This window comes from Macaca fascicularis, chromosome 5 (assembly GCF_037993035.2).
Source record: "Macaca fascicularis isolate 582-1 chromosome 5, T2T-MFA8v1.1".
Classification (NCBI taxonomy): Eukaryota; Metazoa; Chordata; class Mammalia; order Primates; family Cercopithecidae; genus Macaca; species Macaca fascicularis.
In genome coordinates, this window is record NC_088379.1 from 127,666,760 (window position 1) to 127,687,192 (window position 20,433).

General features: G+C 38.7%; 1 protein-coding gene across 1 annotated transcript; it reads right to left on the bottom strand.

Moving 5' to 3' along the window:
• Positions 1-8,291: 8,291 nt before the first annotated feature.
• On the bottom strand, positions 8,292-19,613 carry IL21 (interleukin 21). The gene is made up of 5 exons (XM_005555864.5): positions 19,224-19,613; positions 19,081-19,116; positions 13,883-14,038; positions 11,027-11,104; positions 8,292-10,936 (listed from the first exon to the last, which is right to left on the bottom strand). Exons 1-5 carry the CDS (start codon positions 19,389-19,391, stop codon positions 10,886-10,888), a joined length of 489 nt encoding a protein of 162 aa, XP_005555921.1. The 5' UTR covers positions 19,392-19,613; the 3' UTR covers positions 8,292-10,885.
• Positions 19,614-20,433: the final 820 nt, after the last annotated feature.

Below are 20,433 nucleotides of genomic sequence, written 5' to 3' on the forward strand. Positions count from 1 at the left end.
CCAAGGTTGTGGAAAGGAGGTTCTCACGTGGGCTATTTGTTATGAAAGAAATTCCCTAAGTGGGATGAGGTGAGAATTCAGCACAAGCTATTGTCACTATAGGCAAAATAAGTCTGAAAACCAGCTTCTACATTGTTGAATGTGTAAACACTTTATAAGACATTTTCCCATGCCTTATTCCATTTTATCTTTGTGAACATTCTATGATCTTAGGCTGAACTATTACAGCTATTTCACAGATGAGGACATCTGCAGCATGTTTCTGGCTTCTTCACAAATGAAGGATAAAGCATAACAATTTCCTGGTTAAAGTACTAAAGAGAACCCCAACTAGATTAAGGTCACTTTACCAAGAGCCAGTGACCAGGCATTCTGCCAGTTTAGGATCCTGCGAGCTCCCTTCTCCGCTGTTTCTGTGTGAGCAGGTCCACCCCGAGAGGTATATCACAGCATGTTTCAAACAGTCCTGTTCTTCTTCACACTAAGTTCTGTGGGTCCTAAGTTCTGTGGGTCCAAGAAGAAATGATTTTCCTGGCCCTGAGGCTCCTTTTAGAACTGATTTAGGTAGTGGAAATCTTTGTAAACTCCAGGACAGAAAAAGTTGAGAATTTTTTTTAGAATTTATATTGTTTGCCTTTCGCCAGGTACGGGGTGACAAGGTCCTGATGTTTTTAGAACTGGGTGTCTGTACGTATTTGCGTTGTTTCAATAGGTGGCAGCATGTCCTCTTCTTTAAAAGGTATCTTTTTAAAAGGACCTAGTGACAGCTTCTGTTGTTGGGAAATGAAAAAGTGACAATAAGAGAGGCAAATAGGAAATGTTCCCTGTGACACACCATACATATATTGCTCATGGTCACAACTGAAGTCATCTAACAGATTTTGATCCATCAGTAATAACTTTAGAACAAAAGTTGTAACATGACACTTCTACTTCAAACTATAATGCCACTTAGGTCTCTCCTCACTGGGGACTCAATATATTGGAAAAGTTTTGGGAAAGCAATGTGAAGCACTTTCCCACATGCCATTTTGTCAATGATTTTGTTTCCATCTTGGCCGCACCCTTTCCTTGTCTACCTTCTTCAGTGTGAGCAGCTCCAAACTCTCTTCTCCCTTCAGGATGGATTTTGTTAATCAGCAGGTGCAAATATTTTAATTCTATTTGCAATGGAGTTTCTCCCAAACGGACCCTCCAAGAAATGTTTGGTTCTCACTGGGTCAAACAAGAAAGGGAGAGGCTTACTAGAAGTTTAGAAACTGTCAACTACCCTATGTTCCAATAATATCGAAAGGGGTTAGCCAGCCTGCTTTAGGCAGACAGTAAGGGAAGGGTCCCCTAGAATCTCTGACCCGTCCTACAAGTGTTTATACCAGATTTTTTGTGCAGATAAGGGAGCTTGCCTAAACATGCCCGCAGTGGAAAAGTCCATTCCTTAACACAAGTGCAGTAAGGGAAACAAATCAATATGGAGCGGCTCAATTTAAGGGCCCAAATGCACACTGAAAGGACGGGCTAGAGCCTCTAGGAATTCATGCCTTAAGCTGGGGTATTTAACTGTGAAGGAGGCAACCAGCTCTCAGGACCCCTCTCTTTGCTGAGAGCTTTCCTTTTGCTTAGTAAATCCTACTCTGCTCACTCTCTTGGTTCGGTGTACCTAATTTTTCCTGGTTGTGAGAAAAGAAACGAGACCTAGCTGAGCTAAGGAGCAAAAATCCTGCATTAATATAAATATCCCTATCTGGGAGAATTTATTCAGTTTGTGGCATGGAAGTGATGGCTGCCCTGGGGTAGAGGTTGGTTGGTCAGGAGGAAGTAGCAGGTCCTCTTGGTATGTAGGATTTAGGGTGCACATCAGTAGAGTCATATTCTCTCACTTGAGCACTCACGCTTCATGCTGCAAGTATATTCATCTCCATAAACTGGACTCCTTTAGGTTAAATGGGCTTAAAGACAAATTGTGACCAAAAAAAGAAATAATCTATATAAAATATATAATGAATATATGTAATTACACATAATTTTACGTGAACAAATATATCCTAACTTTCCTGAAACTCCCTCTATTATGACAATATAATTAATCTTTACCTTAAACCCTCTTATTTTAAAAATAAACTTTTTAAAGAAAAAAGCACTCTGCCTGCCCAGATCTCCTTGGATTCTTTTTATCAGCTCTGTATGCCCATCCCCCAATCTTCTGCATGCTTTGATACCAGCTTGTGTTTGGGACACTCAGAGGACTGCCTTCACTTTAGTATGCAATTGGTGTGCACTGGAGCAGCCTCATCAGAATTCTGAAGCTTGGTGAGTGGCTAGTGTGGGAGGACAAAAAGCCCAGCCCCTTTGCCTCCAAGCACAGCTGACAACTCCGCAGGGTAATTTATGCTCTGAGGATCCCACAGGATCAGGCTGAATCTGGGGAGTCACCTAAAAAATCACCCCCTGGCTTGGCTTTCCCCTTCCCTATCCTGCTTTTCTCACTCAGTTACTGATTTATCTGGGAGTGTCTCCTTCATAAATCACAGGCACCTGAATCCTTGACTCACCATCTACTTACCTATGATGTGTGAGGAACTTGACCTAGGACACTTATTGTTCTCTCTCTCTCTTTCAGGTTGTTATTTTTCTTTTGTAAATTATTTTAGGGGAAATTACTTGAATTAAGATTATAAGGAGCCAGACGTGGTAGCTTACGCCTGTAATCCCAGCACTTTGGGAGGCTAAGGTGGGCGGATCAGTTGAGCCCAGCAGTTCAAGACCGTACTGGGCAACATGGTGAAACCCCATCTCTACTGAAAATACAAAAATTAGCTCCACATGGTGGCACTCGCCTGTAGTCCCAGCTTCTTGGGAGACCGAGGCAGGAGAATCACTTGAACTCAGGAGGTGTAGGTTGCAGTGAGCTGAGATCATATCACTGTACCCAGCCTAGGTGATGGAGCAAGACCATGTCTCAAGAATAAAAAAAGATTATAGGGGAAAAACACGTATACATATATACACACACACACACACACACACAAAAAAAAACCCCTTTCCTCCCCAAATTGACCACTTCTCAGCCATCTCTCACCAGGAAGATGGTGACATGATCAGAGCTAGTTTTAAAAGAATCTTAAAGTTGTTCTTGTTGACTGAAGTACCACAACCTAGAATCCTGTGGCAAATACTGGGTTTTTACCTCACTCTCTTCCCGGTTATCACCTAGCTAATTGTTTTCCCTCTCCATAGCCTTCTCCAACTTCTTCTATGTGTCATTTATCAGATAGAACTTTAAAAAAAAAAACACTTTTCCATCATTTATTTTCAATTTTTTATTGAATTATACATAGAGAAAAAATGGTATTAATCATAAGTATACAACTCAACAAATGCCATCTTCTAGATCAAGAAATACATTACTAGCACCCCAGAAGCACCCATTTATACTTTCTCTCAACTTATTGCTGTGCTCAATTCCATTGTATGATTGTTCCACAATATTTCATTTTGAGAGAAAGTAGAAATTAACTCCTTTAGAGACTCATAAATGAACATATAGATGCTTCAAATTTTCTATTTTTGTAAAGGGGGAGGAGATATAATATGGAAGAATGTTAGTTGTATGATTGGAAAACATCAAGATATTTTATTTGTCAGAAGAATTCTAGACAATATAAAGCCAGAAGTTTTCTTTAGAAAAATATTTTTGCCAGAATTTTAATGATAAGTGAAAGAATGTTTCCATTTTTATCTTTCAAGCTTCATATCGCTGAAGGCCAGGCTCAAAAATAAAGAAGAGGTGTGGTTACATCTGATAAGAGAATAGGGGAATATTTTCAGAAGATACAAGATAGAGAATAGGAAGAAGTTATAAGGGAAAAAATCAATAGCACACAAATTGCATAATACATAGAAGGCAAACTGTGTGTTAGGAATGAAAACCCTGTGAGAGACCTTCATTGCAGAACCCACCAATTCTTTCTACAAATATTTAATGAGTTTTTTCAATGTTCAGGACATTGTTCTAATAGCCAAGTATACAGCAGTGAATAAAAAAGACAAAAATTCCTGTGCACATGGAACTTATATTCTAGTGGGGGACAGAGACTATAAACACATAAATGTTTAAAATATATGTGTCCAGCGTGGTAAGTCCTATGAAGAAAAATAAAGCAGAGGTGTTTGGGCAATTTAAAGTAGGGTGGTAGTGAGGCAAGACTTAGTAGAGAAGATGACATTTGAGTAAAGTCATAAAGGAGGTGAGGGAATGGGACACATGGACATTTGGCAGGAGAGCATCCAAAACAGAGGGAATAAAAAGTGCAAATGCCTCAGGAGAGAATGTTCCTGGAATGCTGGAGAACAGAAAGAATGCCAATGTGGCTAGAGTTGAGTAAAAAGAGTGAAAACAAGGTTAGAGAGGCTGGAGGTGGAAGAGATGCGAACAAGTAGTCCTTGTAGGACTCGGGTTTTACTCTGAATTATATGGGAAGTGTTGGAAGATTTTGAGCTGAGAAGTGGCAAACTCTGATTGGTTTTTAAAGGGACCATTCAAATTGTTTTGTTGCAGATAGATTTTGGTGAGGGGCAAGGACAAAAGCAGGAAAACTATTTGGGAAGGTGACCTGGTTTGTATCTGTGTCCCCGCCAAATCTCATGTTGCATTATAATCCCCACTTGGGAGTGGGGCCTGGTGGGAGGTGACTGGATCATGGGGGCAGAGTTCTAATGAATGATTTAGCATCATCCACCCTTGGTACTGTGATAGAGTTCTCACAAGATCTGGTTGTTTGAAAGTGCGTAGCACGTCCCTCTGCCCCCTCCTCCTGCTCCAGCCATGTGAGGATGCCTGCTGTGGCTTTGCCTTCCACGAGTAAAAGCTCCCTGAAGCCTCCCCAGAAGCAAATGCAGCCATGCTTGTACAGCCTGTGGAGCCGTGAGCCAATTAAACCTCTTTTCTTGTAAATTACCCAGTCTCGGGCATTTCTTTAAAGCAATGTGAGAACAGACTAATACAGAAGATATTACAATCATCTGAGTGAGAGATTATGGTGGCACCAACAACGTAGAAACTGGAGGTGGTGAGAGTGGATTCTAGAGATATTTTGAAAAGAGAATTGATTGGCTTTGGTAAGAATTAGATTCAGCATGTAAGAGGGAGTTGTCAAGAAAGACATCAATGAATAAATCATGTGTTTTGTGTTTAGTTCAATTTAATTTTGCAAACATTTGTTTTCTACTGTATGTTATTTACTGTGTGTATGAGGCACTGTGCTTGCCTCATATACAGTAATTTCTCTTTCCGTTTCTCTGGAAAGAGACACTGACATAAAAATCAATAAATCTGCCTTTACTATATTAAGTCTAATAATCAAAGTATGCTCAAGTTTTGAAAGTGGGAAGGGGTCAACACTGTCACAGAAATACAGTAACATGGTGATGGAAATCCTTTGAGAAGAATGATGACTAAGTTGAATATTGATGGACACCTGAGTGTTTTCGTTTTCAGGCTATATATATATTTTTTCTTTCTTTTTTAAAATTTTACTTTAAGTTCCAGGATACATGTGCAGAACGTGCAGTTTTGTTACACAGGTATATGTGTGCCATGGTAGTTTGCTGCACCTATTGACCCATCTTCTTAAGTTCCCTCCCCTTAGCCCCCACCCACCAACAGACGCTGGTGTATGTTGTTCCCCTCCCTGTGTCCATGTGTTTTCAATGTTCAACTCCCACTTATGGGTGAGAACATGCGGTGTTTGGTTTTCTGTTTCTGTGTTAGTTTGCTGAGGATGATGGCTTCCAGCTTCATCTATGTCCCTACAAAGGACATAATCTCATTTCTTTTTATAGCTGCATAGTATTCCATGGTGTATATGCACCACATTTTCTCTATCCAGTCTATCATTGATGGGCATTTGGGTTGTCCTTGACTTTGCTATTGTAAATAGCACTGCAATAAACATATGCGTGCATGTGTTTTTGTAGTAGAATAATTTGTATTCCTTTGGGTATATACCTAGTAATGGGATTGCTGGGTCAAACCTGAGTGTTTTCTAAGCATTAAAAGGGGATGGAGGAATAATATTCTATGGAGAGGTCACTGCCAGTGCAAAGTTACAGAGGAATGAAACAACGTAGTGTGTCTAGGGAACTAGAAGTGATTGGATTGGCTGGAATGTGAAGTCCAAGGTGAAGAGAAGCTGGGAGCTGAGTGCAGCATAAGAAAAAAGGTCTTACATGCCCCGCTTCAGGCCTGGGCTTTGTTCTAGAGGAGAGCTAGTGAAAGATTTTAAATAAGGGAAAGTTGTAATCATGCTTACATTTTACCAAATATCACTCCAGCGGCCATGTGAGGTGGATTGGAGAGAGTAGATGAAATGCTAGAAATCCAGTTGAAAGGTATTTTAACTATTGCAACAAGAGCTGAGAGCCTGAATTAAGGTGATGGCAGAGGTAGTAGAAAAGAAATGATGAATTTAAAAGATAGAAATAACAAGGCCCAGTTAGTGATCATGGTTATAGTGAGTAAAGGAGAAGGCAGAGTCTGGGAGGCTAGGAGGATATAGTCCCCTCAATTAAGTTTAGGGAACTCTTGAAAAGGAGAAGGTCATGGAAGTGGGGAAAAGTGAAGAGATCAATTTTAGCATGTTGAGATGAAGAGCCTGGGAGATAAAGTGAACATCTCCAGGGAGCAGCTGGATATATGACCCTGGGAATTAGTAGAGAGGTCTAGCCTTTAGCTATAGATTTAGGGGTCAACAGCATAGAGGGGGTATTTAAAAGAACAGGAGCACATTTGACTATCGAGGAGGAAGGCTTAAAGTGAAAAGATGAGCAGAAACAGAATCCTCAGGAACATCAACTTCTAAGGAGAGGACACAGGAAGGCAAATCAACAACTGACACTGAGTATGTATGGTCAGAGAGTAAGACCTCAGCCAGACAAAAAGGGGCCTTCAAAGTCATAAGGAAAAGGGAGGGGGTGAGGGGGTGGTTGAGAATAGCAAAAACCATGATAAGATCAAGTAAGCTAAGGGCTTAGATACATAGTGAATTGGTTATTAGGAGGTTATTGCTGACCAGAGACAGGGCAATTCCAGTGATACAGTGACAAGGTGTGAGATGGGTACAAATCAGATTATAGTGGTCTGATTAGTAGATAGGAGGTGAGAGAGTGTCAAGACACTTGTACAGACTATTCTTTCAATGAGCTTGACTGTGATTATGAAAATTCCTTTCCTGCACACAGGTGAGGCTATGCCAGGCTGACTGGGGACTGGAGTAGATGGAGGGATCTCTTATCCAAAGCTGTGGCAGATGTTGAAAGCAGGTGAATATTCAGAGCTGAATGTGAAGTGGGAAACTGACTCCAGAATGCCAGGAAGTGAAGTTTGAAAGGATCTCCAAAAGTGAGGGGCTGGAGCCAATGTCTGATGCTGGATTAGGGCACCAAGGATAAGATAGCCAGCTAGAATGTTTGCAGGCAGCTACTCAAGAAGAGTGAGGAGGGCGGGGGATAGTGTGTGCTGCTTGGCCTGTAGTTCAAGGGACCGATCAGGGACGTTGGTTCTGTGAGGGAGGGAGGAAAACTAATAAATTGAGAGAATGGCTAGGAGTTAAGGCCTAGTTTCAGAGTCTCAGGACAGACACAGTAGAAGTAGGGCAGTTTGAGAGCTAAAAAACTAGCAGCTGATGGTCTTATATTTACATCTATAAATCTTTACATAGATTTCTGAGAGAAAGGGGTCCCAGGTGATAAAGTGTGGGACATAGTCATGGCAGTAGACCACAGGATGGAATTAAAAGAGGCAGGTGCTCAGAACTGAGGAGGCTGAGGTTCTGAGATGCTGCAGTGCTGGTGGAATTTTCCCCGTGGGCACTGAAGTCACCCAGATGATGGCAGACGTTGGATTTGAAAGAAAGAACATCCTCAGTCCCCAATGAACATGGAGGAGTGGCCAAAAAATGACAATCATTAGTAAGAAGAGGACAGAAAAAGCTAGATAGGATAAACTTGAATGCAGGAGAGAATTTTGTGCAAGAGTGTAGGTGCACTGGTGGCAGTGGGCATTGGGAAGTATCTCTAACTCCTCCTGAATGTGCCATACATTAGGGAGGGCTGCAAAGGAGGTGATATCCTTGAGGCAGAGACAGGATCCATTTCGTTGAGAACAGGTGAGAAGAGAAGATCATCTTTACCATGTACATGTAAAAACTATATGCTCCCAGAGACTAAGGATAATCTTTTCTTTTCAGTCAGGACTATTGAATTAAGGGTTTCCAGGGAATCACAAAAGACGGTTGTACTGAGCGGATAGTATTTAATATGATCAGGTCTTAAATAAGAAGCCATAAACATGAACATTTAAAATCAAATATATAATAAATAATTATTAAGTTATAAACTACATAGTTCATATTAGCTAAATTCTCAGATGCATATGTAAATACAACAGAGCAATAATATAGAATAATAATGCTACAATTTTATATAAGTGTCCCAAGAAGACACTTTGAACTAAAATAATAAAGATCATGGTTAATTTTCCCTGAACTCTCATGACCTATAGTAATGTTTCCTTCTCTCCCTTCCTTCCTTCCTTTTTTATCTTGGAACATGTCCCTTGCTCCTGCAGTGAGTGTTGCTACAAATGTTATTGAAATAATATTGAGCAATTGAACATCAGACTCAGTAGAAAATTTTACTCAGAAGTGTGATCAGATGTTCCTGTAAGAATACCCAGAACTTTAGAGATTCATAGACATTTAAAGCTTTTAAAAAAAAGAAAAAATAGATGTTAGAGATGGAGTCCAGCACTCTTATTCTACAGATAAGGAAATGGAAACCTAAACGGTTTAAACAGTGACCACAATTTCATAGTCAACAAAATTTCAGGTCTCCTGTATTACTGTCCATAGGTGAACAGTTATATTTATGGGTTATCTTTATATTCCTTTTAAGAACTGGCAGTCTTGAACATAGAACAGTGAAGATGGAGCTGTTCAAGTCTCACTGCTTCATCTTGTTTATTCCAATGCATTGCCTTTCCTGGAGTGCTGGTGGGTTTAACTCTGGTTAAACACCAGAGTTTATCTGGGGGTTTAAACTCTGTTTAATGAAGGCTGTTATCCAAACCCTCACTAAATTATTTTTACTTTTAAGATAGAGACCCTGATCGAAATAATTGGAACAGAAAATTTTAACAATAAACATGCCAAAAGAAATACATTATTTTAAATATAAAATACAATATCAAAGGAGTTAATAGCTATAAATTCAGAAACAAGAAATACAGATTCCATCTTTCTCACTATCTTTGTGTCTGTTTCCACCTTTTATCACAACAACCCAGGCTGGCGTATTTGAAACTGAGGCACATTTTAGATATATATTATCATCATCAGGCACATAATTCCTTTGTAATACATATTCTAAAATGTTAAAATGGAGTACCTTGTTTCTGATAAAATGGTTTTTTTTCTTTTTTCTGAGTCTACTTGCTGATGATAAAACATTTCATTGAGATTTGATTACATAATTCTTAATATATCTTTTAGAACTGTAGGTTAAGTCTGTATTTGTTTTAAGCACATAATTTTTCTTCTCAGATCATAAAGCATTTCTCTTCCCACATCCTCTTGCACACTCACAACTATTTTAACAATAAGAGATTCTCAAATAGCTTATACCATTCTAGCGAACATTTTATTTTTCTAGAGTTTTTAACTTCATGTTTAAACAGGCTGTGCTGGAGCTGATATGAAATGGCAGCTAGAGTAGGTTGCTTACTTTTACCACCCACGTTTGAAAGATTGGAATGCTTATGCGAAAGTCTGTTTTCAACTTGGAGAGGAGTCCTGGCCTCTTGGTTTGTCTCCTGATTTTTAAATCATATAGGTTATTGAATTTGTCTTATCCAAAGTATAGTAACTATAAGTGTCCAAAATGTTAAACATGTTTTGAAATTTTGTCAAAGCAGAAGATTCATTTTAAAAAGAAGGAAGAAAAGAAGGAAGAAAGAAGGAGACAAATATTTGGCGTTATTAGCTCGCTCATAATATGATCATTATAACTGTTTGAGAAGAGAGCTACAATACTTTTAAAACTATGTTTGTTCCAGAAGACAACCTGGTATATGTCCCTCTATACGTTTAAATTGCCATTTCCATAAGCTTAAAATGTTAGCTTATAAGGGGACTGGGGACTGGAGGAAGGTAATATTAAATCCACTTCTTAATACTCTATTGCCACTGACTAAGAGTCTATTCCATAAATACATTCATATCTATAGTATTTAAATATTTTTATAAACCCCAATAAAGAAGTAAGACTTTTATAGCCACCTGGTATCCCCCAGTGCATAAATAAAGTACATATTTATATGTTAGACATTCTGAGATTTAAAAAAATATTCAGATATAAGTTTTTAAACATTCAGTTTCCATTTCCTTAAAAGAATAAAAATGTCAGCTTTTCATTTTGCTTTTGTATGTTTTGCTTCTATGCTTCTATATTTTCAGCTGGAATGAAGGTATATATGTTTTAAGTTATGATCATAATAGACCTCATTCTGGTGGTAATCAAGCTCAAGGTTAATATAAAATCAATAAATGTCAAAACTATATTTTTGGTTAAAAATTTTAACCTTCTCCTTCAACCAAGAAATGTCAAAGTTGAGCAGTGAAATAAAGTAAAAACTTCAGAAGTCATAGAAATCAATAACATAGGAAATCAGACTATTGTATGGTGATTATGGGGAAATAATCCTGACTTTGCACACTTATGAGTTTTTTTTCCCATCCCTAATATATTGTACTCCTCCACTTGGAATACAAAGAAATGAGTTTCACTACTATATTAGAGTATGTAACATAGTGTCCAGCTGCAAGTTAGATCCTCAGGAATCTTCACTTCCATGTGTTCTAGAGGACAGATGCTGATGAATCATCTGTGGAAATAGTATACCATGAGTAACTAAGAGGCAAATCTGGATAGGTAAAGATAAAGCTGAAAATCAAATGAAACTTAAGGTAGATACCTTTTGGAGAAGTGATTTGAATCTTTCTAGGAATTCTTTGGGTGGTTTTTTCTCATAAGAATCACATGAAGGGCATGTCTAGAAATCAATGAAAAAGTAACAGTCTTCTTTAAATTTTTTTTCTTAATAAAATGTTCCTTAAAAATTTTTTTTATTAAAAACATAAATTATGTTCACTGAAAAAATTTGAGAATTACATAAAACTGGAAAGTAACAATGGAAAAAGTCCTTGTAATCCCATTCCCAGAGATAGGAATCCCACTGCAATGTTTCAATATATATTCTCTCTGTGTTTTGGGTATTTTTAATTATTATTATGCATTTACATTATTTATACCAGTTGGTGATTTGCTTTTTTTTTTTACACTTAACATATCACAGGCATTTCCTAAGTGTTAAATAGTCTTCAGAAATATGACATGTAGTGGTTATTCTGTATTCCAACATAGGATGGAACTATTACTATTTTTGGACCCATAGGTGGCATCTAAATTTTTTTTTTTTTTTTTTGGACAGTCTCGCTCTGTTGCCCAGGCTGGAGTGCAGTGGCGTGATCTCCACTCACTGCAACCTCCACCTCCTGGGTTCAAGCAATTATCCTGCCTCAGCCTCCCAAGTAGCTGGGATTACAGGCGCACACGACCATGCCTGGCTAATAGTAGAGACAGGGTTTCACCATGTTGGCCAGGCTGGCCTCAACTCCTGATCTCAGGTGATCCGCCTGCCTCAGCCTCCCAAAGTGCTGGGAATACAGGCGTAACCCACCACACCCAGCCGTATCTAACTTTTTACTTTTGTCTACATTACTCCAAAGAACATCACTGTAAATAATTTTTCATATATATCTTTACTTATTTGATATATTCCTAGAAGTAGAATTACTAAATAAAAGGGATAAAAAAATTTTAAGGCTTTGATGTAGTTTTACCTCTCTTCACTTGGAGCATTATTATTATAGGGTATTGTTTAAAATGTTTAATTGGAAAAAAAACAGGATTTCCTTGTTTTAACTCACGTGTGTGTGATTACTAGGGAGATTGAACAGTTTTTCATATATGTATTGCTCACTTGCATTTTTAAAAAAACTTTCTTAGTTTATGCTGTTTGTCTTTATTCCTATTTAGATACCAAACACCAAGCCATTGCGTGGTAGTTAGCATCTCAATGCCAGTGTGATATTGTAGTGAGAGCATTTCACTAAAAGGTAGTAGATATACAGTCTAATTCTTATCATTCTGACACTATGTATGGAACTTGGGGCTTGTGACTTAACTCCTTGGTAGATCTCACTTTCCTCATCTATAAGATGAGCATGCTTAACTGGAGAGTTCTAAGTTTAGCTCCAAAGCTACCACTTCATGAGTTTCAAAAATATGTTCAGCTCCTTTCTTTCTGAGGAAAGATTTAGAGGGACATTTTTCACATGGTCACCAGGCCAAGCAATCAAAGGAAATCAGAATCACTTTGATAATGTAATTAAGATTTCATTTGAATCACATGTGGAATTTTTTGGAGGAGAAAGAACTAATTTAAAAAATTTGAGGCCGGGCGCGATGGCTCACACCTGTAATCCCAGCACTTTGGGAGGCTGAGGTGGGCAGATGACTTGAGGTCAGGAGTTTGAGACCAGCCTGACCAACATGATGAAACTTTAGTTTAGAAATTTTTAGAAATTTAGAAATTTAGAGACTAAAAATTTAGAAAAATTTCTACTAAAAATACAAAAATTAGCCAGGCGTGGTGGTGTGCGCCTGTGGTCCCAGCCACTCGGGAGGCTGAGGCAGGAGAATCGCTTGAACTGGGAGGCAGAAGCTGCAGTGAGCCAAGACCTTGCCACTGCATTCCAGCCTGGGCGAAAGACTGGGACTCCGTCTCAAAAAAAAAAAAAAAAAAAAATTTGAGAGTAATTTATTTTATGTGTTTTCCCACTGGCTTTGATTAATCTTTGAATTACTTATGTTCTTGAGTATCTGCATTGCTCATGAATTGGCATGTACAAGAGGATCTCAGAGCTCCAAAAAGCTAGGGACTGTTAAAATTCCCCAGCCAAGTAATGAGGCCTGCCTATTTCAATTCAATACTGACTCTGCTAATGTACAGGATAGTAATATGATTTAAGAGAGGAGGCAAAGTTTAAGATTTGCCCTAGGCTCTTGTAGGCTCTGTTCTTGTTAGAAAGCTAGGATCTAGCTCCTGTTAATAAGAATACTTTGACCATATGAGAGGAAATATTCCTTAACTCCAAAATCACAATTGGATTCTCTGCCTAATGATTTCCTCGCCTTGAGAAGCTATATTAACATATTCCAGCTACCAAGGACTACTAGGAAATTATAGTTGGGTTTTGGAATACTTTGAAGTCTATGGACTTAAAAGAGTGACCTTACTTCTTAAAATGCACCATGTATAGGCCGGGCGTGGTGCCTCATGCCTGTAATCCCAGCACTTTGGGAGGCCGAGGCGGGCAGATCACGAGGTCAGGAGATCGAGACCATCCTGGCTAACACGGTGAAACCCCGTCTCTACTAAAAATACAAAAACAAAATTAGCTGGGCGTTGTGGCGGGCACCTGTAGTCCCAGCTACTTGGGAGGCTGAGGTGGGAGGAGAATGGCGTGAAACCAGGAGGTGGAGCTTGCGGTGAGTAGAGATCACACCACTGCACTCCAGCCTGGGCGACAGAGCGAGACTCTGTCTCAAAAAAAAAAAAAAAAAAAAAAAAAATGTGCCATGTATAATAAGGCATAGGTAAGGAAAACACCAGCAGCTCTGGCTACAGGTGTGCATGTGTGTTTATGCAATGCAAGATACATAGTTTATAAGTACAAATAAGATAGATGACAAATGACAGTCTTACTAGTCTGTGTTTCTGTCTTCTCTCTGCACCTGTGGAAGGTGATTTCCTCTTCAGCTTTTTAATTGATAAATTGATTATCCTTTCATTGTTTCCTGTATTTGCTGACTTTAGTTGGGCCTTCTGAAAACAGGAAATAGCTGACCACTCACAGTTTGTCTGAAAGATAAACAGTTTGTATATATGTTAACAAACATTATTCAGAAAGTAAAAGATAGCTTTCCCAATCCTCTGTTTCTGTCTCTTCTGCAATGTCGTGCATTACATCATTTCAACAGATGAGTGAAGTATGATTTCACCTCCTACTTAATCTTTGGGATGGGAAAAAGGGATAATCCCCTGCCTCACAGATAAGAGAGAAAGGAGCCTCACTTCTTCACAATGCTTTATTCCTGATGCTATACAGAGGACCATTTTGACATCTGGGTGGTGGACAAGACCTTTATGTTTTGTAAGGGAGAGTTAGTTCGGTTTAGGAACACATTTGCTGAATTATGAGGCTCTAAAACTTACACTGTGACTAGTGGCAGCTTTGGGTGAATTATGTTATAGTCTGATGAAGAATATTTTTCATTTGTTTGCGGTTTCTGTAATGTATCTATCCTGACATGTCTTGAGCAGCATTTTATTCTGTACAGCGCCAGGCATAGTGTCTTGCCAGTTAATGTCAACATACATTTGTGAAGTTAACAGATGAAGAAAATGAATTAAAGCCCCTCCTTTGGGGAAAAGAAATGGGTACCTACCTCTGATAGCGTATTTCACATCTAAGACTCAATATGCTTGCATAGATCACACATGACTTTTCTAAAACCCTTTTCATACTCCCAGCTCAGTTAGGGTAGGATTCTGCCTGAATCAAGCAGTTGAGGGACAGTTTGAGGCTTGCCCAACCAATGAGAAGGAAGGTAATTTCTTAGAAGGTAAGAATAGGGTCTCAGAGAATGGAGGAGTGTATAAAATAAGCATCAAACACTTATCTCTTGACTTGGAAAAATAACTAATGACTAACAAGCCAAAAGCTTAGCAATCAAACTGGAAAGGAAATGGAATTTACTGGAAGAACCAAATATATACTGACTTGTTGAAAAATGTTAATGCTGATCCAAAAGCTTATATCCAGGTTACTTGTATCCAACTTACTTTTTTCTTTCAGCAAACGTGTGTATGTGATGCTATTTTCCCCCTGAAGTTGCTATATTTTCATTTCACTAATGCATATGGAAGCTACTACCTTATAACCAGAAACCTCAATCCCTTCCAGTCCCTACAAAGGCAGGCCTATAAGTAACAATATTACCTGAATCTTCTTATGGACAATCAGCTGAACACAGCATCTGGGCTGCTTTGCATTTTCCAACCCATATGCTTACCCAATATGAATGTTGATTAATAACATGCATCTCTAAGACACAAACCTGTCAGGTTTGCTTTGCATATATAGCCACAAGCTGAGAAGCAGCTTATCTGGTTTCCTTATATCAAGGCAGATTGCCTCTCACAAGGGCAAGGTGGTGTCCTTTCCATATGTTTGCCAAAATGCTTATTTAATAGAAACTATTTATAAATGTTCAATATAGCACTTTTTTTTCCTTGAAAACCACACGTTCATGTTTGTTGAAGTTTTTTCTTTTCTCTTCTTTTTGACCACAACCGGCTTAACTTACTGGAAAAAATAATATTCATATTTAAAGAGGTAAATTTTCCAGCTGAAACTGAAAATACTGACTGCTTCATCCGTGATGATCTGAAAAACCAGCATTTCTCACAGAGGCTCATTTTGCTGAGTTAACATTTACATGTGTATGCTGAAAGAAAATTAGGTTCCAAAGAAGTAGAGGGGCCCTGCCAGCCAGATGAACTCCCTTGAGATAATATTGCCAGGAATGGTCAGTACCAGTACTCAAAGCACTGAAATTGTAAAACTACAATTTCAGTTGTAAAAACAACTGAAAATCTTTACTGAAAGCCTTTGAATGGCACCTGGACACTGACGCCCGTATTGATGGGGCTGTGCTTCCTCTCCCACCCTTCCTTGTTTACCTGTGTTAACAGACAATGGTCTGTTGTTTTCTTTTGCTCTGCAAGCAGCAGAGCTGTGTCTGACAATATGTCAGGATAAATAACTGCTGGAATTGGCTTTATATGCACATCAAAGGCCGCCTCAAAAGAGGAAAAGAAGTGGAGAGCTGTCTCCACTAAACTGCCTTAAGGATGTATTGAGGAGAGTGAAAAGATTAACCTTGATTTAGGCAGCCTCAGGTGCCCTGTCACTCAGGAGTCTACAGGATGCCCAAGTCCATATTTAGCACCGTCTGGAAGCATAAACATTACTTTCCTTTGCTATGCCTTGGTGACAACAGGCTCCAAAGGCAAGGCTTTGTTTCCCTCATGCTTTAACATGTGAGAACATGAGGAGTTTTCTGCTCCTACATTAGTTTTGCAGACTAGAAGGAGTGGTAGTGAAGTCAAAAGCAAGAATTCACAAACCATTCCTCTTCAGCTGAAGAACAAGTCAAGTGCTCCTTTTGCCAGGAGTAACACTTGCCTTTGTTGTTTTGCAATTGAATTTTTGAAATTTTTTGCCTCCTTAGGGCTTTTTTTTGTTTCTTTTATAGAAACAGGATGTCTCACTATTTTGCCCAGGTTGTTCTCAAACTCTTGACCTCAAGCAATCCTCCAACCTTGGCTTCCCAAAGGGATTACAGGCATTGGGATTATAGGCAGGAGCCACATCACCCAGCTGAGGCCTATTTTTACATTTTTTTTCTTCTGCAAAGAAAGCCCTGGCCATTCCCCCTAAGGAGTCTTGCTAATTGGGCAAGGCTACCTTTGTCCTGGCCAGGCACGGTGGCTCACGCCTGTCATCCCAGCACTTTGGGAGGCCAAGGCAGGTAGATCACGAGGTCAAGAAATTGAGACCATCCTGGCCAACATGGTGAAACCCTGTCTCTATTAAAAAAATACAAAAATTAGCTGGGCATGGTGGCGTGCGACTACAGTCCCAGCTACTCAGGAGGCTGAGGTAGGAGAATCGCTTCAACCTGGGAGGCGGAGGTTGCAGTGAGCTGAGATAGCGCCACTGCACTCCAGCCTGGCAACGGAGCGAGACTCCGTCTAAAAAAAAAAAAAAAAATGATTACCTTTGTCCTACACACAAACTAGGTTTATATCAGGGTTTCTCAACGGTGATGCCACTGACATTTGGGGCTAAATAATTCTTTGTTGTCAGGGCTGTTTTGTGCATTCTAGAATGTTTAGTACCTGCCTTCTAGATGCCAGTAGCACCCCCATTTCTACCTCCACGTGTGACAACCAGAAATTTTTCCAGCCAATACCAAATGTTTTCTGGGGTACAGAAATCACCACCAGTTGAGAGCCACAGGTTATATGATTAGACATAAAGAAAAAGAGAAAAAGAAAGATGCCTGGCCAGGCCAATTAGAGATGTTAGATAATTATTACATGCATACAACATTAGATGGTTTTATTTTCATTATTTTTTTTATTTTAATTTTTTTATTTTTTGAGACCGAGTCTCGCTCTGTCGCCCAGGCTGGAGTGCAATGGCGCGATCTTGGCTCACTGCAAGCTCTGCCTCCCACGTTCACGCCATTCTCCTGCCTCAGCCTCCCCAGTAGCTGGGACTACAGGCGCCCACCACCACGCCTGGCTAATTTTTTGTATTTTTAGTAGAGATTGGGTTTCACCGTGTTAAAATCTCTTACAGACCCTGCTTTGAAGTTAGCTTGATATAATGCTGATGTGACCTTGAACGATTTCTTTCTTCCTGAGTTTGCCTACTAGTATAGCTTAAAGATCCAAGTTACACTATTACTCACTTGTATCATAGCCAGCATTGCTTGATCAGATTATCAGATAGATATAGTATCACTGAGACAAAATCCTCTCATTATGATGTAAGATAAAAAAAAATCTTTCATTAAAAACACATCTAAAGGAAGTACCCATTGGATGAACTCAGGTTAGAAGGTGGAATCTCTTTCCTATTTCTTATTTTGCATGTTACAGACTACAGCCAGGAAACTCTGGAAAGGACTCTAACCATAACAGTTAAACAAGGTGCATGAGATGCTAGAAATGCATGTTTTGATAATTAGGCACATTGATTAAGAAGTATTTTCAGTTATTGGAAAAGTCTTTCCAATAAGCTGAATGTGCTACTTTCATTTTAGATGCTGCTTATTAGAAAAGGACCTAGTAAATGAGAGTGGTTGGGTTCAGAGCTAGAGAGTGAATTTTAGAGAAAAGCAATAGTTGTGACTCATTCACTTTCTAAACTTTTACACATAGTCATTTACGATAATTGTTTTCTTTGCAATGTATCTTCTTCAGTCTCCCCCTTTGTAGTGTCCTAATTACTGGTAGCACTTTTAGTTATTCTAATTTATGCAATTAAAGGTCTGTGACAATGAAAACATTTCCCCAATTGCATTTATACTCTCAGGGTACCAGACCAGAAGATCAGATCATAGAAGTTGCTAGAGAAAAAGATCAGCGGACAGCATTCTTGAACTACATGCCAAGCCTCTCCTTCCTGGAACTCCAATGGATTTAAATGGCTTAAGAAATGGGATGAATTGTTGAAAATGGTTCTTTCAAAAGACCTCATGGAAGGCCAAAGACAAGACTCACTGAAGCCAAGGTATATGTGAATTATATTCTAAAGGACAGCTTTGATTTCCATACCACCATTTCTCCATGCTGTCCCTGTAATCTAATTCTTCCTTTCTTTCATTTTTAAGTTTGTTATTAAAAGGTTAATTCTGCTTCCTATTGTATGTATCTATGTTTCTTAAATAGGATAACAAAGAGGGCTCAAAAGCTTTCATGCCCAAGGGCTCTTAAAGAGTAACTAGCTGTGCATTGTTCAGAAACTGATCAGAGTATAGATTTCATTTCTAGTTTTGTTATTCTGTCTCAGCAATACTACTTAGGAGTACTCTTAGAGATTCTTGAAGATAAACATAGTTTATGAGGAATATAATATAGCATTTTTAAGTTGGTTTTTGGTAAATCAATGAATTTAACCAAAATATAAATAAATATTTCATCAATTATTAGACCACTAAGTTCATTAAAATTCAGTATACTCCTATATAATCATGCTAATGCCTTTCTTATTAGATTTTAAAAGTTATGTCAAATGTATTTTCAGAAATAAATTCAATTGGTCTTACCTCTACATCTTCTGGAGCTGGCAGAAATTCAGGGTCCTAGAGCAAAAGAAAATTTGTTCTGAGTTATTTTTGTAAGCCAAACCCTCCTTTTATATTAATTGAAAAGTATGATTTAGATTTTGTTGTGACAAGTATAGTCTTACCAAGTCATTCACATAATTTTTCAGCTGATCAACAATATCTATAAGTTGACGCATTCTAATCATGTGGCGATCTTGACCTTGGGAGCTTGATTTGTGGACCAGTGTCCCCAAGAAGATGACCATCAGACAGATGACTATCCTCTCCATGTTGCCAGGACTGGATCTCATAAGTACCAACAGTAGAGCTAGACGTTGGTCTCGTTTTCACTTCAGCTTGACTGAGAACAGGTTGTCAGTTAAGCTACCTATTTATTCATCCTTCAGGGAGAGGTAAAGCCCTCCCATTGCAGCCTGGAAATCTTTGTAAAATGGATGAATGTGAGTAACTCTTTTTTCTTTTCCACTGGCTAGGTATACGTGTGCATGTGCTAATGTGTGGGGGCAGGGATTGATGGAGTCAACGAAATGTGCCCCATCTGCATCTTTGACAGGAAAAAGAGAGAATGGGTGAATTCCAATTTCAGCATGAATCAAGAAGTATGTATAATAAACAGTAGGTACTACAAGACTTCAAAAAAGTAAACAAAAACACTTTGATCTCTTTTTCTCGGCCTCCCCTGGCATCTTACCTGTTCTCTCTGACAGTCATAAGAGCACTTCGATAATGAGTAAAATGGCAACATGTGCTTTCATGCAGGACTTTTTCTTATGGTAATAACTTTGTCTTTTGACTAAAATCATCCAGTATTCCATCATAAAAGTAGGAGGAGAGGCTACCTTTTAGGAAATTTTAAATAAAGAGGTATTTTCCAAATTAGCAAGAATATTTTCGGTTCTTACCAAGTTTCAAGGGTTTAAAATAGAATTTGCTTCCAACTGTTCACCAAAGCATCTTTAACCATTTATTTTGGCTTCTGACAAGTTATTTAACAATCTGATTTATTAATATCACAAATGATTCTAAGGGACTCGATGGAAAATCTATCCTTCCCAATCAAGATCTTACTCTACCATCATTTAAAAAACTATCTAATGTCCATCTCTTCTGTATAATGCATCAATTAAATGAGTGAAACTTGCTAATGCTCATTCTTGTGTGAACCAAAAAATATTTCCAAACAGCAAAATAAAATGTACCCATAAATGATTCGTTTTCTCTTAGGGTTGTATTACTTATTTCTATTAGATACTATTTCCTCTGGGTGTAAGCAACACATTTCTAACTGCATCTGTGACCGGGTAGAGATTAATTAGAGACCCAAAGTCCAGA

What these genes read in the sequence shown, in the direction of transcription:
- IL21 (XM_005555864.5), bottom strand. Translation starts at nt 19,391, where the DNA reads ATGAGATCCAGTCCTGGCAACATGGAGAGGATAGTCATCTGTCTGATG. An exon ending in AAAATTATGTGAATGACTTG is followed by an intron (nt 19,117 to 19,223) that starts GTAAGACTATAC and finishes CTTTTGCTCTAG; the next exon opens with GACCCTGAATTTCTGCCAGC. An exon ending in CAGCTCCAGAAGATGTAGAG is followed by an intron (nt 14,039 to 19,080) that starts GTAAGACCAATT and finishes TTTATCTTTCAG; the next exon opens with ACAAACTGTGAGTGGTCAGC.